Source organism: Aotus nancymaae, unplaced genomic scaffold (genome assembly GCF_030222135.1).
Source record: "Aotus nancymaae isolate 86718 unplaced genomic scaffold, 86718_ANA_hifiasm-v0.15.2.pri h1tg000067l, whole genome shotgun sequence".
In the NCBI taxonomy this organism is placed as follows: Eukaryota; Metazoa; Chordata; class Mammalia; order Primates; family Aotidae; genus Aotus; species Aotus nancymaae.
The window spans coordinates 4,347,800-4,373,669 of NW_026988482.1; the positions used below are offsets into that span (position 1 = coordinate 4,347,800).

At 36.6% G+C, this 25,870-nt stretch overlaps 1 protein-coding gene across 7 annotated transcripts in view; it reads left to right on the forward strand.

Moving 5' to 3' along the window:
- The window catches only part of ATP11B (ATPase phospholipid transporting 11B (putative)), a 117,703-nt gene extending 92,769 nt beyond the window's left edge, over positions 1-24,934 (forward strand). Inside the window, exons 26-31 of one of the 7 annotated variants that reach the window (XM_021674511.2) lie at positions 3,377-3,442; positions 3,978-4,081; positions 5,279-5,444; positions 8,547-8,632; positions 19,843-19,976; positions 23,903-23,991. In XM_021674511.2, the coding sequence (XP_021530186.1) occupies positions 3,377-3,442; positions 3,978-4,081; positions 5,279-5,444; positions 8,547-8,632; positions 19,843-19,948 (528 nt within the window). In that variant the 3' untranslated portion in view covers positions 19,949-19,976; positions 23,903-23,991. Of the gene's footprint in view, positions 1-3,376; positions 3,443-3,977; positions 4,082-5,278; positions 5,445-8,546; positions 8,633-11,816; positions 11,943-12,495; positions 12,620-19,842; positions 19,977-23,902 lie in introns of those variants that run through there. The other 6 variants (XM_021674512.2, XM_021674513.2, XM_021674510.2 and 3 more) reach the window with 6 other exon arrangements.
- Positions 24,935-25,870: the final 936 nt, after the last annotated feature.

Genomic DNA, 25,870 nt, shown 5'->3' on the forward strand with positions numbered 1-25,870 from the left:
TATACTGACAAACTGAACAACTAACTAAGGAAGGTAAATCTTGTATAGAGAGATGTATGGTTAAACCTGATAAAAGATTTTCGTCTTTCTTTATTGTTAAACCTCTTCTTGCTTAAGCCAGGACTTTGTTCCTGCAGTTTTCCTCTTTCCTTCACCATCAATCTCTCATCCCCTGTTGGATCAAGCCAGTCACCATACAAACATGCTCTAAGATCTCCTATCTTTTAATAAAAAACACACTGCCTTGGCTCACAACCTCTTGTTCCAGCTTGAAGAAGTTATCTTTTCTCATTATATCTACTCCCTGACCTCTGATTCTTCCTTGAAAGTACTCCAATGGGGCTTTCACCCCCAGTACTCCTATTAAAATCATGTTCTTTTTGGCCACGACCACTTCTATGTTGCTAAATTCAAGAGCATGTCTCAGAACTTACGAACTTGACCATTGGATGCAATTTATGAAGCCTTCCTTCCTGCCACATTATCTTCTCTCAGCTTCTGTAGCTTACCTTGAGTTCCTAATGTTTTTGGCTATTCCTTTTAGTCTTCTCCTCTTCTTACCCTCCAAATCAGGTTTTCTCAACCTCTGCATTATTGTATTTTGAGCAGGATAATTTTTTGTGGTGGGGGCTCATCCTAGCAGCATCCCTAGATTCTTCCCACTAGATACTAGTAAAACACACACGTATACCTGCCCCCCTAGTTACAACAACCAAAAATGTTGACAGAGTTCACCATATGTCCCTACAGAGGCAAAATCACCCCCACTTGAGACCCACTGTTCTAAATGGAGCAATGGCCTAGGACTCAGTTTCAGATCATCAGTTCTTCATCTGTGTACACTCTGGGTACACTCATTCTTCTCATCTAAGAAGTCATCCAGAAACCAAGCAGAGTGTAAAAGAAAGTATTTTGAGCATCTGTCTCTTCTGAGCAGGGACAGATCCAGGTTTAGTAGAATCTAAACATTTTCACAGGCCTGCTTTAAGAAAAAAAAAAAACATACAATTATAACTACAAACTTAAGTATATATGCAAATGACTATGAGTGACAAAGATGTCTCGTTTAACCCAAACCAAATGTAAGCTTATCTTTAGCCAGATCTCCAAAATGCCCTTTACCACTCACTTTATCACCTACCAGCTCAAGGGTAAATCAGAATGGAAAGAGACAGCGGTCTTAACTGGTTGATTACAGTTGAAATATGTTACTTTGTATAATTTTACCCACAAAAAGCCATGTGAATGCTTTTGTATAGCTTCTTTCAGAGCCTTGAATGGGGCCTATGCAAGAGGAAGCTCTAAATCCCCCTCTAAAGAAAATAACCATGTAACATGCCCTCCCCACCACCTGCCTGCCAATCTAGGCCCAGTAAAACCAGATACTGAAGGGTAGACATATGCCTCTACCACTTCCAGGCCCAGGTCCACTGCTTGCATCAAAGTGTCCCTCCCAGCTGGGCACAGTGGCTCATGCCTATAGTCCTAGCACTTTGGGGAGGCCAAGGCAGGTGGATCACTTGAGCCCAAGAGTTCTAGATCAGCCTGGGCAACATGGTGAAAGCCCATCTCTATAAAAAATACCAAAAAATTAGCCAGGTATGGTAGTGTGCACCTCTAGTCCCAGCTACTTGGGATACTGAGGTGAAAGGATTGTTGAGCCCAGGAGGCAGAGGTTGCAGTGAGCTGAGATCATGCCATTACACTCCAACCTGGGTGACAGAGCGAGACCCTGAGTCAGAGAGAGAGAGAGAGACAGAGAAGAGAGAGAGTGCACGCGTGCGTATGTGTGTCCGTCCATATCCCTGAAAGAGAGGAATGGCACTCCTCCATGGAGAGCTAAGTTGAGACCCACCGATCTTTAGTATTTCTGGGTCATTTCTAGAGATGATAAAAGTAGACATCTCTAGAAATGCTAAAATAAGCACAGGTTCAGTATGATTTTCATTCTCCTCTTGACAAGTACATTCCCCAAATGCCCTCTAATAAAAGAATGTTAATCTTTGATGTTTCATGTTGATAGTCATAACTATTATTTACTGATTGCTTATTATATACCAGGTACCCTGTACTTTTTGTATATACCAGTTCTTATAGAAAATTGAGATTTATCCTCATTTTACAAATGAAGAAAGTGAGATAAAGAGAGGTTAAGTAGTTTCATAAGTAAATGCTATTTGTTAGAAATCCGTAATAAAAAGAAACAGCCTAATAATTTTTTGAACCAGTGTTAAGATTATGATTGTTAGGTTTTGAAGGGAAGGTGAGTGTTAAAGACACACACACAGAGAGAGGTCGTCTCAACAGCAAATACAGGCTTTTTGTCCAGCATAAAACCTACAGAAGTGGAGAACCAGCTTAATGCCAGAGCCCACCACTGCTACAGGCTGGGGGTATTTATAGGTATGGCCGGGAGGGGTCTGGGCAGTATGGTTTGCTGCCCAGCAGGATATTGATGAGATGTTCCCATGATGAGGCGGTTCTGGCCCTTGTTCTGGCGGGATATCTTCGTGGTGTTCCTTGGACATTTATCCAGCAAGATACGATAGGGATGTTTTTTTAGTTGGGCCTTAGTCTGCCTTGTGGTCAGGTGGTTCGGCGGGATGTTTCTCATGGCCCGAACCCCTGTGAAATGTTGCACTTTGACCAAGGTCTGCAGAATAGCAGGGAGCTTACAAAATGGTGGTTTGGACTAGCAATGATTACTTTGTAAACTAAACTAACAGAAACTCTGGTTGTATTCTTATTTGTAGAGGTAAAATCTGAAACTCTTGGGATTCTGCATGTTTAATACCTTAATAAGTTTTGGCTATAAAGCCCAGGGGAATAATTTCTGACTGGCAGTAACTGGATTTTTATATGGAATCCTTTGAGGAGTAATTCCATGTCCATTATCCTTCCTTTTAGATACAGGTTTTAGATGTAAATTTCTTTTTTCCTGCTCTCCTATACTGTATCCACAAATACTGTGGCATGTGCTCTGCTGAAACTTCTGGTTGGAAAAGTTTCTGAAAGTACTTGTGATTGAACAGGATTTTGTTACCTGTTTTGTACTGTGATAGCAATAAAGCAGTCCCTAGTGACTACGTTATTCTAATTAAAAATAGTCTGTGCTACACCATTCTAAACCCATCTTTGGGTTTCCAGTCTGATAATGATATCCACAAGATCATTGTGTATAATAATAACATATGTAAGTAATGCTTTATGCTGTTTTTTCTCATACTCTTAACATTGTGAGTGTAGTCACCAGTTTGAATGTACCTGGCTTAAATAATTCATGTGTTTTTTAGTAGCGAATTACGTGACTTTTTACCTGACGTTTCATTTAATATTATGTTAGCACATGATGTAATAGTGTGTTCTTTCTGTTTAGATGTTTGGAAACTGGACATTTGGCACTTTAGTCTTCACAGTCATGGTTATTACAGTCACAGTAAAGGTATGGTACTGAAATGAGAAACGTGGACACATCTTGCAAGTGTTGACATAATTAGTTAATGTTCTTCATTTCTACTTTTCCTTTTTCCATTTTCAATAATGAATAATTTTCACTGATTACTATTTTAATAATCCACTTAAATTTTTATCAAAAAATTATTTTTTAAGTTTACTGTTTTGGGAAACCTCAGCTGATTTTTATGATCACAGTTTTAAAAATCTCTAAAATTTTGCTTCTCTGTGTATAATGCAAGATGACATAATTTGTTTTAGGCCATGGAGTTGAAAATAGAGTAATCACATGAAATTTGAATGCTGCTTCCTCACAGAAAAACGTTATAAGCTTGAAATTATTTCATTTTATACTAGGACTTTTTTTCATTCATATTTATCTGTGAGGGATTTTGCGGTATTATATCTGTCTTCTGAGGAACTTTTAGATATTTGCAATTGTGTTTATTCTTGAGTTTTATCTGAAAGGTTACAGGAAAGCTTTATTCGTTTATATTTCTAAGGATATAAAAACTTTTTTTTAGATGGCTCTGGAAACTCATTTTTGGACTTGGATCAACCATCTCGTTACCTGGGGATCTATTATATTTTATTTCGTATTTTCCTTGTTTTATGGAGGGATTCTCTGGTGAGTGAATATATTGTATTTGAATCGTATTGCTTCAACGATAATAAACATTTATTGTGACAGGTTACATTATGAACATATTCTGCTCATAATAGATTGGAGACTCCTGCTAAGTTTACTTCTTTCAGTTGATCTTACTGATAATGGACAGGGAAAAAACTAACTTTTTAAAAATATCTACAATTTTGCTAGATTTTTAATATAAGATATTATATTGATTCATCACAATAATTATCCCTTTTTTTTTTCTGTATAGAAACTGAACCTCAGGGTCATAGAGACAAAAGTAGCAAAGCCAAGATTTAAACCCCAATTGTCTTATATCACAATTTTGTTTACATTAGTTATATTATGTATTTATGTATTAATGTGCACAGTGAAATAAGTCACACAGAACCATTCAATATTAATCATCAACTTTTCTCACAAAAGTAAGTAGTATGCATCATCTTCTTGGTAGAATCAGATACTCAGTTAGCTACTCTGATAGATTAGAAATTAATTTTTCTCCTGAGATTCTTTGGTAAAGTGATGGACAACTGAAGTCTCTCTTTTGGAGAATTTATATCACATTTGCCTGCTATGCCTTTGATCCATTTATCAGACAAAAACTTCTGAAAAGTAGGCCAAAAAAATTTGGATTAGCTAAACATTAACTCTATTTAGGATCATAAAAGGATGCTCTTATGAATATTTCTATATTTCACCATATTCTTTTGAGGTAGTATATACAAAAACCCAAAAAGAATACCTTTGTAACACCTATTACTGTGTAAAACTAGTATTCATGAGTACATTAATTTTAAAATATGTTTTTGAAGAAGAGCCTCTGAATAAAGCTTTCATCCTAAGATTTAGATAATCAGTCTTCTGAGATATGTTGTTGCACACTTGTTCTTACTTTGCTTGGTCCCTTAAGTCTGTATTACTACATTATTCTTCTGATACACTACCACTAAGATAGGGTTATCTGGTCAACTGCTTGCTATTTTCGTAATAAAAACTATAGTTGTTTTATTTTTAACAACTAAAGCCTATCTTGTTTGGTTAGTTGTTCAGTTAATTAAATTATACTGATTTCAATTTTGAACATTTTCTTGGAGTACTTGTTACTTTCAAATATAGCGTCTTTACATAATGTCCTGATTTAAGTCTTTCGGTTTCCACTTTTATTAAGCATATCGTCTTTCTTTGCAGGCCATTTTTGGGCTCCCAGAATATGTACTTTGTATTTATTCAGCTTCTGTCAAGTGGTTCTGCTTGGTTTGCCATAATCCTCATGGTTGTTACATGTCTGTTTCTTGATATTATAAAAAAGGTATTTGACCGACACGTCTATCCTACAAGTACCGAAAAGGCACAGGTAACCGCTTTTTATATTCAGTATCTTCTTAGTTAGGGATCTTTAATGATGAATAGCTGTCATTATAATTTGCTTATGTCAAAGATAGGAAATTAGCCATTCTCGTTTCAAGTATTTTGTGACCTAAGCATTGTTCAGTGTGATATTTTTGAAGTTATTTCTCACTATTTCTATTAATTTTGTGACTACTGATAAATGAAAATTTTTTTTAATTACATTGTATTGTTAATAAAACTTTGTTTTTACATATGAAACTATGAAGTTATATCCAGATAATAATAGTAAATATTTTTGAAGTAATACCACAGCATTCTATCAGATATATAATGAAGATCTGTAGCCATGTCATTAGAAACATCAGAGTTTGAGTAATTTTTTTTTCTGATTACATTATTTTCAACAAAAAAGTATGAAATAAGTTCTTTAACCTAAATAATTTTTACAGAATGGAATTTAAAAAAATACATTATATCACTAAACATTGATTAATAAATATTAAACTACAGCAAATATTAGCAGTACATTACATAGTGCTTAAGAATCTTTGGGGCGTGATAGATTTCAGTCCAAATCCCAGCTCTGCCACTTGGTATCTCTTTAACTTTGAATCTTAATTTCCTCATTGGTAAACTTAGGATAGAAATATCTTTTGTTAACTTTGTAGTAAAGATTAAATGAAATAATTTTCAAATACTTAGTAGATGCTCAAGAATAGTATCTGTTTAGTTGAATGTACCTTTTTTATATATTTGACTAGTACATGAGCTAGAAATCTCTCACTTTGTCCTTTTAACTATAGCATAGTATTGGATAAATACTCTCGAAAATACATTCTAGTCAACTCTTATGCCCTGATAAACACTGAGTTTATTAATTATTTAGTTCTTCTCAGGTTGAGATGTTTTAAACATACTGTAACACACCAAGTGAATTTTGTTTCAGTTTTGGAAATTTAGTTGTATATTCATCCTACACATAGAAAAACTACTTCCTAAACATTTAGTGATGTGATTTAGGCTTCTTGACCAGTGCATTAGTTTTAATTTCAGTTGGTCATGCCCACAGCGTTTCTTTAGCATTTATTTGGTTTGACAGCTGAATCCTAGCCATTGAGACGTTCACACCATTGAGACAGCATAGACCTGTGACACCTGACAAACCTGAATTCAGATATTGTTTCAACAGTTCATTATGTATGTCCTTGATCAAGTTGCTTCACTAAGCCTCAGTTTCCTCCTCTATAAAATCAGAAAAATAATTACCAATTCACATGGTTGTTAGAGAAAATAAGTATGAAGTACTTCACACTGAGCCTGAGTATAGTCGGTCCTCACTAAAACAGGTATCATTATAAGTAAAATGAGGATGTGAATGTTGCTCTGTGATACTGATCTCCAAATGGGGCTAAAAAAATTGCATAATCTGATTACTCTATCTGTTCATGCATATATATATATATGTCAGTGTGGACAGACTTTTCCACTCCGCAGTATTTTACTTCAATATATATCAGAAAGTTTGCCTATTTTACTATTCCTGATCTTCTGGCAAAAAATTATAATAAAAGAGTACTATTTTTAATACTTTGTTCATTACACTTATTTTCTAGATCTTTACGGAGAATAATTTTTCACCCCTTTTTGGCCTAAATACAGTTATATTTTGCCAAAATACGTGAATGGCATTGTTTTAAAGACTTAATTCTTGAGGCCAGGTGCAGTGGCTAACGCCTGTAATCCCAGCACTTTGGGAGGCTGAGGCGGGCGGATCACTTGAGCTCAGGGATTTGCGACCAGTCTGGCCAACATGCTGAAACCCTGTCTCTACTAAAAAATTTTTAAAATAGAAAAATTAGCTGAGTATGGTGGCTGACGCCTGTAATCCCAGCTACTCAGGAGGCTAAGGCATGAGAATCGCTTGAATCTGGGAGGCAGAGGTTGCAGTTAGCCAATATTGCGCCACTGCACTCCAGCCTGGGCAATTTGTAAGTCTCAAAAAAAAAAAAAAGACTTAATTTTTTTATAAAAGTAAATACAGGTTAAGTATCCTTTATCCAGAATGCTTGTTTTCAGATTGTTTAAGATTCTGGAATATTTATATTATACTTAGTGATTCAGCATCCTTAATTCAAAATCTGACATGCTTCAATGAGCATTTTCTTTGAGCGTCATGTCAGCAGCACTTAAAGTTTCAGATTTTGGATTTTCAGATTGGAGATACTCACCTGTAATCAGGATAAATATATTTATCCTTAGAAATTCTACTTTAGGCAGAGCGTTTGCAAACTTACATGTTTTCATAGAGATTTCTTAATAACATAAAAGGTGATAATATTAGTTATTGTTACCTTTCCTATAGCCTCTTTTTAAAGGAATACATAGGAAATATTTAGGCCCCTAGACAAGTTAAAAGTGCTTATGTATTTTTTGGTTCTTTCACTATAAGTTAAAATTGATTTAGTCAATTTGATTAAAAATTGAATGTACAGTGAAAGTCATTTTATCTATGTGTAAAAGCTAGTATAATCTTCCTTCTTGACTAACTAAATTTACTTCTAAATGACTTAACTGGATGTTCTAGGTGGTCTAATCCAAGAATGAAATCTCTACTTCTACTCAGGGATCTTCTAGCCTGCTAGGGTTGGTGTGTTTTTCCTTTTTTTTTTTTTTTTTTTGCTGAAACAGTATATGGTCGTTGAAATCCTATATGCAACATTATTCCTTTGCTATGGACAGTAATTATTTTTAGCTTTGTATCATTTCTGATTTCAAATGATGGAGAAATGGCTAGAAAGTTGTCAGCTACTTCATTGTTTACCAAAAGTAGCAAGAAAAATTGTTTCAGAGAAAGAGCTGTCAGCATTTATTCTGAGCCTTGTTCTTCTCCAGAATAACAATGTGGTGTTAAGAGTGAAGAATAAATTTCTTTGATGGCACAGCCAATGGCCCTACAAATGTTAGTCATGTATGTGTATCACATATGATATTTTTTCCTCGTGTAGGAGCAGATGTATTTACAGAGCTTGTCCTGTGTCTGTCTCTTAGATGATGAATACAGCTCACTGACTTGTTGTGTGTCCATCCCTTTTCTGTCCACTTATAGATGTACTCCAACACAGTTGCTTTAAGTGACGAGTTCATCGCACTGCAGCCATTGTCGAGGGCAAGGAATCAGCTGAGCAGACTTAGGTAGAGTAGGAGGAGTAGAACCTCATTAACTCTTGTGCATGCTTAAAGGTCAATCAAACAATACCAAAAGATGGGCAGAGGCATGAATAAAGAGTGGGGCATTTTTGTTAGCATAGCTCTGTCTCTGGCTAATTTGACCTTTATTAACATGTATGTTAAAACCTAAAAAAAAAAACTATTTCTTCTTTGAGAAGAAAATTCAGATAAAAATTCAGCATAACAGAACAGAGATCTATACCTTGTTATATATTTTTGCATCTTAACTACCTTTTCTAGTACAATTCTAATGCTTCTGCTTGTCATGTTATTCATATTTATGAATGCTCCTGCATGTTGAGTAATTAAAGCTAAATATTTGGAAGTAAGAGTTGCCCATTTTTTATCTTGCCTTAATCTGTATTGTAAATAGATGTGCATATTTGTGTTTGTATACTGTAATGGCTGCTAAAGCATCTCATGTCCTGGCTGCTATTTAGTGCATCTATAAATTGAACAATATGTGTGTGTGTCTTTATCTCCACAGACAGATTCATTCTGTCAGTTTGTACAAAAAAATCATAGTATAGAGATGTCTTTTGATAGAAAGGGTTGAAAGCTTAAATTTTAGAACTTTTTATATTAAGGTACTAAAACTATGTATTAAGTGTGGTTTAAAGGGGAAAAGTAATATAACTTATTTTTCTTTTTAGAAATTGACACGTTTCCATTTCTTGACCTGTTGATTTCTTACAGATTCTTAATCATGTACTTTCTAAAAATTCTTTTTTATTCTCATGGTTTCTAATCATTCTGTGTTCATTTGAATTTTAAATTCTTATTTATTCTCAAGGTGTCTAATCTTTGTGTTCATTTGATCAAATGAATGGCTTTTACAAAGCACCACTTAACCTTTTATAAAACTCTGAGTTCATAACATTGAGCTGTGTAAAGATTTACTAAACCTTTCAAGTTTTTTATTATTAGCTTCAACTGTAGAAAAAATTGTATTTTGAATTACAGTGGTGTAATAATTATAGATGAGAGTACAAATGGGTGTTTAGGTGGTAGTCAACTAAATTTTATATTTAAAACAAGAACTAAATTAAAACAGACTTAAAGATTTACCTTCACTTTTGGCTGAGCCAAATATATATATATCACAGTTTTATCTGTAGGTGACTTTAAAAGCAGTAGCTTTCTATCACATTTTTGAACATCTAATTATTTAACTCTAAAGCAAAAGGAGAGCTCATTATTTAAAAGCACACTCTAGCCCACTCTTTTGTCATATAAAGATAACTTTTGTATTTTGAATAATTATATTTTTAGGAAGTCATATTTTCACATTTCATATTGGCTTAAACCACATTTTTTGAGCAAAGCTAGACTTAATGGAGAAAGGAGATCATAAAGATCACAGCTTCTGTAATACTCTAATAAAACAGTAAGCTGAACATTCATGTGCGAAAGACCACAGCGAGAGCAGGATGTTGATGAGTTGATCCTCCTGCAAGCCACTGTCCAGTCAGGTGGTGGAACAAGCGGAAATGAACACTGTTCAGAGCGTGGCAGATCTGAATGCTGGTGCTGCAGTTGCTGCTACTCCCAGTGGGCCCTAACCAAGTCACTTCACTTCTGGGCCTCCAGATTCTTCACCTGTCAGATGATCATTTTATATACTGTGGTCTGTTTATTTACCATCAGCATTAAAGAAAACACAAAGAAGAAGTACTGTGCTCAACTAAAAGCCAGGCAGAGAAAATAGTTACTCAAATTGAGCAGTGAGTGACCACTAGGTGGGCATTTGTTCATAGCTGTGTGGAGTACAAGTGCTCGTATACCTCTTTCTGCTGATGTGGCCTCTGAATTTTGAATGCATCAGTTTTTTTTAACTGCATTGAGCAATATTCCATGGGTATGATCCATAATAGCGTAACTACTCCTGTGACAGAGAGGAATACTGTATGGATATTGGGTATCTTTAAAAGCTTTCAAATCTTGACAAGTTAGTATTTCTTAGGAACAATTAAGGCCAGGTGCAGTGGCTCACACCTATAATGCCAGCACTTTGGAAGGCCAAGGTAGGTGGATCACTTAAGGTAAAGAGTTCGAGGCCATCCTGACCAACATGGTGAAACCCCCATCTCTAGTAAAAATACAAAAATTAGCTAGGCATGGTGGCAGGCACCTGTAATCCCAGCTACTTGAGAGGCTGAGACGAGAATCGCTTGAAGCTAGGAGATGGAGGTTGCAGTGAGCCAAGATCATGCCATTGCACTCTATCCTGGATAACAGAGCAGGACTTTTTCTTAAAAAAAAAAAAAAAAAAGATTAATACAAAACTATTAACAATTTTCTTTTGAATAAAACAAAGCTCGTTTTGAGTATTTTCCCTTCCCCTCTTCCCTTGTATTATAGGCAAAGCTATTAAGATATCTTCACATAAACTTACTGTACTCTTGAAACCAAGGAATTCTGCTTATTTTTTGTTTATGTCAGAAATTCATCACAGCATCTTTCATAGAAATAATTATTGGTCAGTCCTGGGAAAATATGTAGAGATGAGGCAAAATTGATTTTTATTCATTAAGGACATTTTCTTGTAATTTAATAAGATTTAAAGTAAGGATGTCTGTGGACACATATTAAATTGCCTCCGAAAGTCTCTAATGCAAATACAGAAAAAGAACTGAAATTTATATAAATTATCAACCCTCATTAAAAATCTGTTTAACTGAGGATTAAATTTCTTTTGTTAACAGATAGATCAGGTAAGCCCTTTGCATACATGTTCAACATTTCTGAGGTCATGAAGTCCAGTTAGAGTAGAGATGTCTTCTGAGAAGGGAAGCAGGAAAGGTGAAAAATTGGACATAACTTTGCAGTAAGAACCCTGAATCTTGGTGGCAAATGAATTTAATAGGAGAAACTGAATTGTATTGAAAGAAATTTGGTTTTAACTTAGCTGTAATATATGTTTAGTTAGAGCTTTGTGCACTGGGAAATCGTGGCTTTATTTTGTTTGCTTGTGTTTACCTTAAGAAGTTTCTGTTAGCCCTCTTTTGTGACAGTAACTGTGCTGTTCTTTGAACATTCTTTTGTGCCTCAGATTGTGGACACCAGCTTGTTGCTTTGATTTTAAACCTGTATATGGTGAAGAGTATCATTCTGTAATATGAGACTTACTGCTTTTTTGTCCTTCCAGATGGAAGAAGATCAGGGTTCAGTCAGCTCAGCATATGAATTTGCTGAAAGCCAGCACAGAGGGGAGGACAGTAGGCACCTGCTAGCTGAGGCTTGCAGCCAGCAGGACGGGTGTTGCGTGCACTAGGTAGTACTGCGCCGGACCTTCCGGGGACTCAGCCGCTAAGTTCTCATGCTTGGGGAGCATGTTGTGGGACACCTGACCTGACATTTCCATTTCTGTACTAATTTCTTCACTGTTCCTCATATGTTGTTTTGGTTTTGTTGTTTTCCTTTTTTGTGGTCTTTACATTTCTCGTATGTCTGTCCCTGAAAATTTTGTCAATCTCTCTTTAGAGTTCCAAAGCTAAATCAGACTTCACCTCACAATCTAACCTCTAAAGATACTCTCACAACCTGTTGTCTTACATTCAAGAAAATACTCCTTTTCACGTCTCCTTTTGAAAATGTCATGCTGTTTCTACTATCTCTGAAATCATTTTCCCCTTGAATTATAGTTGTGTATCATTTACCCATCTTAATGTAGTTATATACTGAGTTGCTTCTCTAAGCTCACCTCTTAAGTTGAATGATCAGAGAGTAGGGTGCTTCGACTTAGTACTGAGAAATTTGCTGCTGACTGATATTCAACAAACTTCCCATTCTTTTCATAATTTTTTTCTTTTTTTCCTTTGAGACAGGGTCTCATTCCATCGCCCAGACTGGAGTGCAGTGGCACGATCATGGCTCACTGCATCCTTGATCTCCTCGGCTCAAGTGGTCCTCCCACCCCAGACCCCTCTCCCCCAGTAACTGGGACTACAGGTGCGTCCCACCATGACCAGCTAGTTTTTTGTATTTTTTGTGGAGATTGGGTCTCACCATGTTGCCCACACTGGTCTCAAAGTCCTGGGCTCAAGCAGTCCACCTGCCTCAGCCTCCCAAAGTGCTGAGATATAGGCGTGAGCCACCACACCTGGTTCCTAAATTTTCATAGTTGTACCTTTCTAATAAAAAATAAGAAGAATTGATGAGAGCTTGATTTTCTCTTCTCGAGGAATAAACCCTAACCATTTCTATAACTAATTGGGATATGCAGAATATTTTGATTGGTAGTAATTATGGAGGGTAAAATTTCCTGCCAATAATAGTTATATTACTTAGACTAATTGCTGTTTTATTCATTGTAATTACTAGTCAAAAAAGTGCTGTTGTCTTATATGGGATAAGCAGTGATGAAACTAAGTCACTTGAAGATTGTAAATGTTTTAACAAAACTGTAAATCAGACCCTGGAGCAAGTAGAATAATTTAAAGAATCTGAACTATTCTATAATATATAGTTTTTAAATCAGATTACTTTAGTGGGTTACCCTAAATGAAAATTAATCAACCCTGTTATTACTATCATCAGTTGAAATGATATTCAGAAGAATTCTGAATTGTTGTTTGTTTTGGTATGTTTCATATGATTATATTTACAGTATATTTCTCTTGTGCCTTGCTGTAGAAAGGTGTTTAGTTTTTTTTTGATATGCTCTGATTGAGCTCCAGAGAAAGCTCATGTGAAGAGCTTGCTGGGTAAAGAGCCAGAGCTGCCTAGGATTTATGTTATGCCCTGGGTAGTCTACAAAGCAGATCATCTACCTGGGACCTGACAATACCAAAACTATGAAATTGTGTCCTCTGTGATCAGAGCTGCCCACACATTCGAGTTCTAGTGGATATTTCATAAGATGTGAATCTACACTGCTTTGCTTTAATATGTCCATTAAATGGATTCTTAGACTTTTCCCATTAAATAACAGGGGGCTTCTTACAGTGACTTTTGCAAAGGAATGATAAGTGAATTCTTACACCCTATGACATTAATTAATCCTCTGCATTAAATTTGGAGATTTTATCATTTTTCACAGGTATTAATTTCTTCCCCACCTAAACTACAAATTCCTAGTCTTATGTTGTTATTTGTGTAACCAGTACAATAAGTACATCATTAAAACAAAAGGCCCTTAGTCCTCTTTCAAACTAGCCAAATTATCAAAATAAATTTACCTAATCAGTATAATTCTGATCATATTCTTATTTTCTTCTTCTTCTTCTTCTTTTTTTTTTTTTTTTGACATAGAATCTCACTCTATTGCCAAGGCTGGAGTACAGAGGCACCATCTCGGCTCACTGCAACCTATATACCTCCTGGTTCAAGCAATTCTCCTGCCTCAGCCTACTGACTAGCTGGGACTACACATGCAGCTAATTTTTGTATATTTAGTAGAGATAGGGTTTTGCTTTGTTGGCCAGGCTGGTCTCAAACTCCTGGCCTCAAGTGATTCACTCTCCTTGGCCTTCCAAAGTTCTGGGATTATAGATGTGAGCCACTGCTCCCGGCCCATATTCTTATTCTCATAGTTAAATTTAGGTTATACATACAGAAATCTCCTTCTCTCAAGAAATCCATAAAAGACAATATGGAAGTATTTTATAATATTTCTAAGTTGTTTATTTTTCTTAGGGGGAAGGAGAGAGGAAAGGAAATTTATAAGAGTGAATATAAGCTTAAAGAATGTTTTGGAGAAACAGACCTTGAGTAGGATATACCAGTTACCCAGATTTCATCAATACACGGCTATCTCCATTGCAATTCTGAATAATGAGATGAAGCTCATTACTTGTTTTAGAGATTTTATGATTCTTAATCAGATTGGGAAATCAGTAATATTTGATGACTTGATTTTACATTAAAAAGAAAAAATTTCCTTAAACACAAACCTCTTGTTTTTTCATTTTTATTTTTATAATTAGAGTTTGAAGCTTATTTCCAAATAATTCCCTTAAGACTATGCAAGGTGCTTACTTTGATTATTATAAAACACCTATGGCCAGGTGCAGTGGCCTGTAATCCCAGCACTTTGGGAGGCTGAGGTGGGCGGATCACAAGGTCAGGAAATTAAGACCATCCTGGCTAATGTGGTGAAATTCTGTCTCTACTGAAAACACAAAAATTAGCTGGGCGTGGTGGCACATGCCAGTAGTCCCAGCACCTTAGGAGGCTGAGGCAGGAGAATTGCTTGAACCCATGAGGCAGAGGTTGCAGTGAGCTGAGATCATGCCTCTGCACTACAGTTTGAGCAACAGAGGAAGACACTGTCTCAAAAAATAAATAAAACACCTTTAAGGGCAAAAGACCTAGCATGGTTAATTGTTGGACAGTTATTATCTAAACTTACAAAAACAAAAACCTTTATTTGATTTGCTAGAATGTCATAGGCATGACTAAAAAAGTGTTAGAAATGTAAGACATTTTTCTAAAATTTGTAAGATTTAAGGAAGGTTGTAAGGTTTCAGGAAAGTAATTTTGTATAAGCAATAAGATAAATATCTGAGTGTTTACTGTCATTGATAGGAAAATAATGGAAATAAAAGCAGTGAGCCAGAATTTATTTCAAAAGGCAGTTTCTGTGAAGATGAGCATTTGTATTAGCTGTGCGTAGTCATGTTGAATAGACAGTTGTTTTGCTTGACAGCCTTTTTAGCACTATGTTACGTGGTCATTCCTGGGAGCAAGTGTGGTAGAAAGTGAGGCTTACCAATCAAAACTTCTGGTAAATTAAAGGTGACCTCTTGGTATCACCCAGTAGGGTCTCACTCCCATTACTATGCTGTTTTTTCTTTTCTGTCATTTATAAGTGGTCTCCCAAAAAAGGTAATGATTTCCTCTCCTTACTTTGAATGAAAAGAGCTCTAAATACTCCATTCCATTCCCCTTCCCCCAGTTACATTGGCAGCTATGGCTACACAGGTATTCTGGCCAACCTCCCAGTTCCTGAATATTGAGATCAAAGATGTATATATGGGAAATTAGTAGAGCTTGGAGGTTTGCTAGAGAACAATACAGCATTTTCTATAGATAGCTTTACAGAAACAGCCGACGTTCAGGTGAGTTTGAGTATGGTGGCTCATGCTTGTAATCCTAGCACTTTGGGAGGCTGATGTGGGCAGATTGCCTGAGCTCAGGAGATCAGAACCAACCTGGGCAACATGGTAAACCCCGTCTGTACTAAAATACAAAAAATTAGCTGGGTGTGTTGGTGCATGCCGGTAGTCCCAGTTGCTCAGGAGGCTAAGGCATGAAAATTGCTTGAACCCAGAAGGAGGAGGTTGCAGTGAACTGAGATCGCCCCACTGCACTCCAGCCTGGGCAGCAGTGAGACTCGGTTACCAAAAAAAAAAAGCAGCTCTTTTTTTTTTTCCTTTAGAGGAAAAAGAAAACGTATATACAAATTATATAGACACAAAAATATATTTAGTTCAAAAGGTGATCTGAAGAAGTCATTTCTTAAAATTTTTGACATTTCAAGATGTTTACCTTCTCTGTTGGGATGTCCTTACTTTAATAACTGTCCTTCAGTTTTAAAGTGAAGGATGACAAGCCTCAGTAGCTCACACCTGTAAGCCCAGCACTTTGAGAGGCTGAGGTGGGAGGACCACTGGAGGCCAGGAGTTTGAGACCAGCCTGGGCAGTATAGTAAGAGCCTGTCTCTACTAAAATTAAAAATTAGCTTGACATGGTGACGCACACCTGTAGTAGCTACCCAGGAGGCTGAGGTGGAAGGATTGCTTGAGCCCAGGAAGTTGAGGCTGCGGTGAGCCATGATTGACCATGCCTCTGCACACCAGCTTGGGGGACAGAGCAAGACCCTGTCTCTAAAAGTAAGATAAAGTGAAAGATGCTGAACGCAGATAATTACATAAGGTCAGATCCAGACCAGGGCAGTGTCTTGCACATACATGGATATTCAAATGCTGGTTCCCTTCTGGGTGTCATCCTCGATGAATCCCTCCCAGTCGACACATGTTGTTAAACTAAAAAGTGTCAGACAAGATCCTTGCTCTTTTGAGTTTCTGGTTTAGTTCTCAAATAAATGTGGTGACGGACGAGTTTGGTGTTTTTTTGTTTTCTTTTAATTTCATCTTGAGCCAGTGCTTTTACAAATACAATAAAAATGAATTATAGGAAAATGAAATCTAAAAGATATATAAACTCCAATTTTTTTTTTTTTTTTTTTTGAGACAGAGTTTTGCTCTTGTTACCCAGGCTGGAGTGCAATGGCATGATCTCGGCTCACCACAACCTCTGCCTCCTGGGTTCAGGCAATTCTCCTGCCTCAGCTTCCTGAGTAGCTGGGATTACAGGCACATGCCACCATGCCCAGCTAATTTTTTGTATTTTTAGTAGAGACGGGATTTCACCATGTTGACCAGGATGGTCTCGATCTCTTGACCTCGTGATCCACCCGCCTCGGTCTCCCAAAGTGCTGGGATTACAGGCATGAGCCACCACGCCCGGCCTAAACTCCAATTTTTAAATTACTGAATTTAACAGTTATAAACTTATTTTGTCCAACTGCTGTAAAAATTTCTAAGCTCTTATTCCCACAAATTAGAAATGCTTATTTCTTTATGGGCTGGTAATAGTGTTTATGGATCAGCATTGATCCATGGATCACACTTTGAGTCACCACTGGTCTTTTTGCAAGGGGACAGTACCACTCCCTTACACTTACGCTAAGCTTGTGCTGAATACACACCACATTGCTGCCGACACATAGTCACTTTTTCTCCTCAGTCAGCCTGGAATATCCTTTCTCCCCATCTCCTGCTATTGAAATGTCCCCCAGTCCTTTAAGATATACTTTAAATGCCACCTTTTCCATCAGTTCTTCATGCCCTCCCCCAGTCCACTGACAGCAGCTGGGTTTGAGCTTTCCCTCCTGTTTTCTGAGTAGTCCGCCTCTTAGAAGGCAGGATAGTGGCATGGCAAAGGGGGTGGGCTCTGCGGGATGCAAGCCCCTGCTGACCTGGGCGACCTTGAACAAATTGTTAACTGTTTCCTCATCTGTAAACTGGGGGTGATCATGGTGCCTATTCCTAAGGGCTGCTGTAAGTTTTCAGTGAGACAGTCCACGAGAAGAATCTTACGTAGTCACTGGGGCATACGTGGTGAGCACTCCATTAACATAACTGCTGTATTGGTGTGTCTTCTTGACTTGTCCTCTCCTACCTTATTCCTTACCTTTTGCTCGGCTGATTGAGCACAGGTTACTATCCCCTGCGGGAACTGGCACAGGACCTTGGCTCAGTAAATAGAAGTTTAAGTGCTTGTGCCAATTAAGTGATAAAAATAAGTGAAATAGAATCGGAGAAAGAGATGACTCAGAATTGGAGAGGTGAGGGAAGTTTCATGGAGACAGTGGGATTTAAGCTGAACCCTGGTGTAGGGGTCAGCATTCTGACCCTGATGGCAGACCCTGCCACGTGCCCACGGGCAGGGAACACTGCCTGGTTGGCTGGAGTGGAGCCTGTACCAGAGCACTGGGAAGCAGAGCAGGAAAGGCAGCCTGGGGCCAGGTTGGAAAGCCTTCAAGCCTTCATGGGTGTGGGGCTTTATCCTCTGAGCATGTTGGAGCCCTGGAGTCCAGGTTGCTATAAGGGGTAAATCTGAGATTGGGGAAACTGAAGCCCTAATGTTTCCTGGTTGGGGGTTGGGGGTGTAGGTTTCACCCACTAAGAAAATGAGTGGGAGAATTGTGATATCTCAGGCTTCCCCCATGCAGATGACCATGTGTCCTGACTTGACAGTCCTCTACTTTAAAAGTCTGTTTAGAACTTTGTTAAATTGGTGTTTCCCAAATTTAATTGAACACAGAACCTTTTCTTTCTTCATGAAATGTCTGTAAGTGTCTCACAGAACAGTTTAAGAAACAGTGCCCTAAACAGTCCTAAACTAAGGGTATCGTAATGAAACAGCAAGTCAAGTTTGGCTCTTTCTCAAGTGCTTAGGCAGTTGCCAGATAAGAACCATGTTGTTTCACACTTCGTGGTGTTGGGCAGAATCTTCTGAGCAGGGATCTTGCAGGACATCAGCCGTTGCTTACGTTCAGAATGCCAGGTTGTGTCTGTTCCACCTCGTCTGTCTCTTGTTTGTTGTGAGCATCTCCACAAACGTCCTCTGTTGCCTGCGCCCAGCACATGGTGATTCCCAACCTTCCTGGAAGCGCAACCCTCCATTTCTCCTCCTCCTCCTCTATCCTCAAAAGATGTGCTATGCAGGATGTTATATATGTAAACAAAAGTGAATTAAGTTTTTTTAAAAAACCAACAGCCCTTGAAAAATGTAGGAGCATCCTTGACAAGTAAAACCAGGGTTGGGATTCATCCAGCTGCATGGTCACACCATTTCTCCCCTCATTTTAGCTCAGTTAACATTGTTAGTAGTATGGAATAAAATTATCTCGTTGGGCTATTTATGCCTGAATCAACGTAAATCTTGCATACTCTCAGGAAGTAATTCAGTTTCAAATCTTGATACTACTACTTGTGCACTTGTTTAATAAATGTTAATCTGTGTGCCATCGGCCAACTGTTACAAAGCAGGATGAGCTGATGATGGGATGACTGCCACTTTAAAGTTTTTAGCAATTTATGATAGATGATGCTTTTTTTAAAGATAAGTGTGGAGTGGATATCTATATAGAGTGCTTAGAACCTGGCACTAGTAAAGCATACATAAAGTGCTCGTTGTTATTGAAGATTGGGGCTAGGTCCTGCCTAGTTGGTATTTCCCAGTCTTTGAGACAGTTCATATTTCACTTACCTCAATTGCTAGACATTTTCAATTGAAATTGCAGGAGCACTTCACCTAAACAAAAACTACATGAAGAATTAGAATTCATTACATTCCTGAGTGATTGATGTAAATCATTTTGACCATAATAAATGATTAAAATATTAAAAATAGATTTAAATAATATCCAGCTTCTTAATTTATATAATTATTTTACCAAACCTCTAATTTAGGATACAAGGCTTTAAAATAATTTTGGATGGTTACTCTAGTAAATTAAAGCCCTTCTTATATTTCCCATATTATAGAAAAACGTGTATTTATATATGTTACCTTTGATTTGAAAGTGCTTGGTGTAATTTTGTAATGCTTTTCAGAAGTCCAGATTTTTAAACAACTAATGCTTTCTGCTTCACCTCCCCCAGCTTACTGAAACAAATGCAGGTATCAAGTGCTTGGACTCCGTGTGCTGCTTCCCGGAAGGAGAAGCAGCGTGCGCATCTATTGGAAGAATGCTGGAACGAGTCATAGGAAGATGTAGTCCGACCCACATCAGCAGGTGTGAAATCTCTCTAAGTAGCCTTTGCTGCAAATGAGTATCCTGTCTGGAACAGGATGAACCTGCAGCTCTAGATACCTAATAAGTCAGCAGCTGCTTTTACCAACTAAAGCAGAAAGTCTGCTATTTATTAGCTCTCTTTAGTGGTAGATTTCACTTTGTGGCTTTGGGGTTAGGGCTTTTTCACTCACAAAGGAAGAGAAAACACCTTTGAAGAGACTTCATCTAATGAATAAAAAATTGTTTCATCATTTTTCTAAACTGTGCTCAGTAGGATGTGCTCAGTAGGATGTGTATATGGTACTCTCATGGTTTGTATAACTTTTTAAAATTATACGTATACTATTTCCTGCTTTTTATTTTTTATTCTTTTTGCTTTTTGTCCTTACAAAATAATCTCAACATAACAGTGAAGTCAAAGGCTTTCCTCTTCTTACTCTTTATGTATATTTTCCAGCTGCTTATTTGAGGTTTTCAGGTATTTATAAACACAAAAGATTGTATTTCTGCTCCCCTGCCTCTTCTTATGTCTGTAATGAAGTTTTGAAATGAGTCATTATTTTTAATTTCTTTTGCTTGGTACTTACTGTCTAATTAAAAATGTATGAGTTAGAACAGGTGCCTGCTGTCGTGCACCATAACAAAAAAATACCATCTTTTGGTAAACGCCATTTAAAACTTATTTATACGTGCAATGAATTGATTTATTCATATATTTTCCCAAGAGTTACATCACTATTTAGAGGATGTAAGGGGGTAGAAATAGCTTTTTCTGCACTTGGTGTTCTTTAGGTGAATGATACCATACTGTCAACATCAGAGCAGCAGTACACGGTATGCATGGAGGGTACAAATGGGCAGGGAGAGACGTTGGTTCCCCTTGTCCCAAACGTGCTACGTGAATATTAGCCATTTCTGTATGCACTAGGGCTTGGAAATTACTGCAGGAACAGGCTATAAAGAGTGAAGAAGGCAGTACTCTTACCTACTGAAAAAATGATTTTTATTATTTGGTTAGCTTTGTGTTTTAAAAACACGATGAGTATGATATCATTCATCTATTATAAAATTCAGGTAACTTTCACTGGTGAGCTTTCCCACTTTAGCTTGCTCGTGTATTTATGATACAGTTAAACTTAGAAATAGCATTCTTATGTTAACATAATGTCTGTGGTTTGAATCCCCATTTGTTCTGACTTGATTATAACGTGATCTAAAATATTTCCATAATGCTGTGATACCATTTTGCAGTAATTTCATTCCATGTAGAAGGGTGAGCACTTAAACTCTGGGATTTTGTTATGATTTATATAATTGTATTATAAAATGTAGCTCTGTCATGTACCTAGGCCAGCAAGTTTCCCAAAGGAAGTTCCAAAAGAGCTTGGTTTGTAATAATATTTTACCTAATGATACAGCTTGATTTTACAGACTCAAGACAGGAGTTAGACTAAGATACAATAGAACCTCTACAGAATTTTTTCAGCTTCTGCTTCAATGGAAATTTCTCTTTAATGACAATACACGTTTTTATTAATGATTTTCTTAACACTAGAATTTTAAATGAGCCCCCAATTTTTTCTGCTGTATACATATATCCATTTTCTCGATACCAATTATGTGGGTAATATGCCCACGCTATTCTTTACGTAGCCATTTGAGGCAGCATTACCCCTTCTGAACCTGCCCAAGGAGGTGTTGAATTGACTTTGACATGTTCTCTTGAAGGTAGCTGTTACCATCTCTACTTCTTTTGACTTAAAATTGGGCTATATTCTTTGTGTCTGAATTTTTTTATTCTCCTAATAAAATGTTTACCTTAGTAATTAGTATCATATTTGAGACTATAAATGCCCTTCCAGTTTTGTCCAGCATCACAGGTTATATTATTACTATTATTTACTATTGTATATATTACATCACAGGTTATATTATTGCTATTATATATATATTACTAATATTATTTACTATTATATATATTACTATTATTTTCTTACCTTTTTCCTCATGTGAATAATCTAGAAAATCTTTTCAGATCTGTTCATTCTTTTCTAGGGGATAAAGTCATATAATAACACCAAGCTACCTGGTGCTTTTCAAGGGCTATGTGAAAATTGCCATAGATGCATTAAGATAATATTTAAACTTTCAAAGTCATTTTGATATGTAGAGTTCTGTTTTTGTTTTTTACATATAATTGTATTTGTGAAATGTGTTGGGCATTTCCATTTTGACTCTAGAGCAGCATCTAGTCTATATTTCTATTTCATGTCTAATTCAAAAGGTAGGGCAAGGCTGAGACTGCCATTAAAAAATGTAGAAGCCCTTGGCTGTTTGTCCCATTGACATACTAAACTCAAGAGTAATGGGCATCATTTGAGAAATACCACCAGTGTTTTTTATATGACAGATTTCTTGGTGGTTAAATTTTCACCATTCAGGCACAGAAATTCAACTTACGTTTTACTAATTGATGTTGTCAACGAAGTATCCAATATTGCAAGCTCAGTTTCAAAGGGAGCATCATGGTGCTATATAAAGGATAAGCCATGTTGTACCCTAACGAACTGTTTTTCAGCAATAAAAGATTTTCTGTTTGTATATTACAAGTTACTTTATCCTAATCAACACTATCTTCTAAATAGAAAGTTCTTAGTAGTTAATATGTAGTTGAAGTGTTTAATGTGTTCTGTCAAAAATTATATAAATTAAAAATGAAGGAGACTTTACCTAATAAGATTCTTCTGTGTAAGCAATGTGGACAGAAGAAAAACTCATATAAAGTATTGGCAGTTCGAAACTGGACATCTGACTCCAGATAATTGGGGTATTGATAGTTGTTACAGTTAAAAGCATACTTTTCCCCCGTAAATACTTACCCTTTAAGAAATTTTCATCTTCTCATTTTATTTATTCTACAAATACTAGGTGCCTAATATGTGTCAGACACAGTCCTAGATGCTAGAGAGGCAGTAGTGAACAAGCCCTTCCCTGACCTCAGATAGATCCTGTTCAAGCTTTTCTAGAAACTGGTCAGATTAAAGTTGAGCTACATACAAACTTAGCGTCTCTGGGAAAGAGAAAATATTTGACAAGGGTGAATTGAGGCGGTTTTTAATGCTCATCTCTTCCTGTAACATCTCTGTTTAGGGAAGGTGGGAGCCCTGGAAAAAGTTACATAAAATGTATTTGTTGTTAAATGTTTTTAGTCTCAGAAAAAAGAAACCTTTCACTTGGTAATCCTAATTTGTCCTTGAACTAGGTTGGTCTGTTTTAAGCATGGCAGGGCACTTTTGGTCTTGCGTTATTTTTGCTTAAATTAACTCAAGCTAATTTAAGTTTACAGCTGCACATAAAATACTATGTAATGAATTGCTTTAGAGCCTTATCATTCAGACAGCAGTTAACTTTTCCAGACCAATAGAGAATCGTTTGTTCTTAGTTAAAACACTAGTGACCTACAGATGTCTTTGATAACTTTGGATACATCATTCACTACATTCAAGCTAATTATGCTAAAGTCTTTAGAATAAGATTTATAGCTGAAAAGAAATGATCACTAATAGGAACATACTACTATTTCACTCCAAAGCTTTTGGTAAGTGAGATTTGGGTTTGTTTTTGTAAACTGAACTTCTCAGTAAAAGATTTTAAAAGCATCTTATGCTTTACTACATATAGAAACTGTTTTAATGCTAATGAATGTTTGAATTTTGGCTAATATTTTTATATGATGACTAGAGCATTATTTTTCCCAAGGTTTTATAGAATATAAAGTTTGGGCATTCAATACTAGTACGAAGAACCTCTCTTTAGCATTTAAATGAATCAGTCAGTGATTGCACTTGGGTCCTCAGTTTTAAATTTTTTTCTCAATTAAAACATAGGTCCTGGTGAGCCAAACTTTTCTCTTATTGTTACTTTAGATCATGGAGTGCATCGGATCCTTTCTATACCAACGACAGGAGCATCTTGACTCTCTCCACAATGGACTCATCTACTTGTTAAAGGGGCAGTAGTACTTTGTGGGAGCCATTTCACCTCCTTTCCCAAAATTCAGTGTGATCACCCTGTTAATGGCCACACTAGCTCTGAAATTAATTTCCGAAATCTTTATAGGAGTTTATAGCCAGAGTTATAATGGCAAACAAACAGAAAGCTTTAATACAAGCCCCTCCCAGCACCCACAGTTTGAATCTAAACATGTTAAAATTTGAGAATAAAGAGACATTTTTCATCTGTCTGGTTTGTCCCTTGTGCTTATGGGACTCCTGATGGCATTTCAGTCTTGTTGCTGAGGCCATTATATTTTATTATAAATGCAGAAAGAAAGATAAATATTAGTAAAGTGTATTTTTTAGTATTAGCTTGCTTATTGACTCTTCTATTTAAATCTGCTTCTGTAAATTATGCTGAAAGTTTGCCTTGAGAACTCTATTTTTTTAGTAGAGTTATATTTGAAGCTTTTCCTGGGAAAAGTTAATGTGAATACTGAGGAATTTTGGTCCCTCAGTGACCTGTGTTGTTAATTCATTAGTGCATTCTAAGTTCACAGAGCAAATTAGGAGAATCGTTTCCAACCATTACTTACGGCAGTATGGGGAGTAAATTTCTACCAATACCAATTCCTCTAACTGTACTGTAACCCACAGCCTGTAAAGTTAGCCATATAAATGCAAGGGTGTATCATATATACAAGTCAGGAATCAGGTCCGTTCACCAAACTTCAAATTGATGTTTACTAACATTTTTGTGACAGAACATGAAGACCCTATAGTGGGTAAATTAGATACCATTAGCATATTATGAATTTAATGTGTTTATCATTGGATCTTTTGCATGCTTTAATCTGGTTACCATATTTAAATTTGCTTTTTTTTCTCTTTACCTGAAGGCTCTGTGTATAGTATTTCATGACATCGTTGTAAAGTTTATATCAATAAAAAGTTTGGACAGTATTTAAATATTGCAAATATGTTTAATTATACAAATCAGAATAGTATGAGTAATTAAATCTATAAAAAAAGAAGAGCCTCTTTCTGTGGCCAACTTAGAATTGCTCTTCCCTTTCTGTAAGCTAGATTTTAGAATAAAGGGTTTCAGTTAATAATCTTGTGATTTTCAGGTTACTATGTGTTATCTAAGTTATAGGAAACTCCCACAATAAAGTAAATTCTGCCAGTGTCCCAGTGCAAGGTATATTTTCAGGTGTGGCTATGGAATGTAAATTGTAAAAGTCTAAAATGCTAGTATCAGGTAACAGCAGCAATAAATTAAAATGCTGAGAATGATTAATCGGGTACATGTTACCATGTTACTGTAATTAACTCACTGCACTTCAGAACCTAACTTCTATCCTGAATTGGTCAGGTAGATTCAGTGTTGTCATTTGTTTTTGTTTTATTGTAAAGTAATGTTGTCTTAAGATTTAGAAGTGATTATTTGCTTAAGAACTGTTACCCAAGGCTAGGTGTGGTGGCTCATGCCTGTAATCCTAGCACTTTGGGAGGCTGAGGTGGGCAGATCACCTGAGGTCAAGAGTTCTAGACCAGCCTGACCAATATGATGAAACCCCATCTCTACGAAAATTAGCTGGGCATGGTGGCAGGAGCCTATAATTCCAGCCACTCAGTTGGCTGAGAAAGGAGAATTGCTTGAACCTGGGTAGTGGAGGTTGCAGTGAGCTGAGATCTCACCATTGCACTTCAGCCTGGACGACAAAGCAAGACTTTGTCCCAGAAAAAAAAAAAACCATTACCCAGCTCTAAACAAATAATGGTTGTATACCTACTAAGTTTTCCCTTAAAAATATCATTCCTTTATGGAGATTTATTGTGCAGCCCTAAGCTTCCTTCCCGTTTCATGAATACAAGACTTTTAGAATGGGGCTGGCA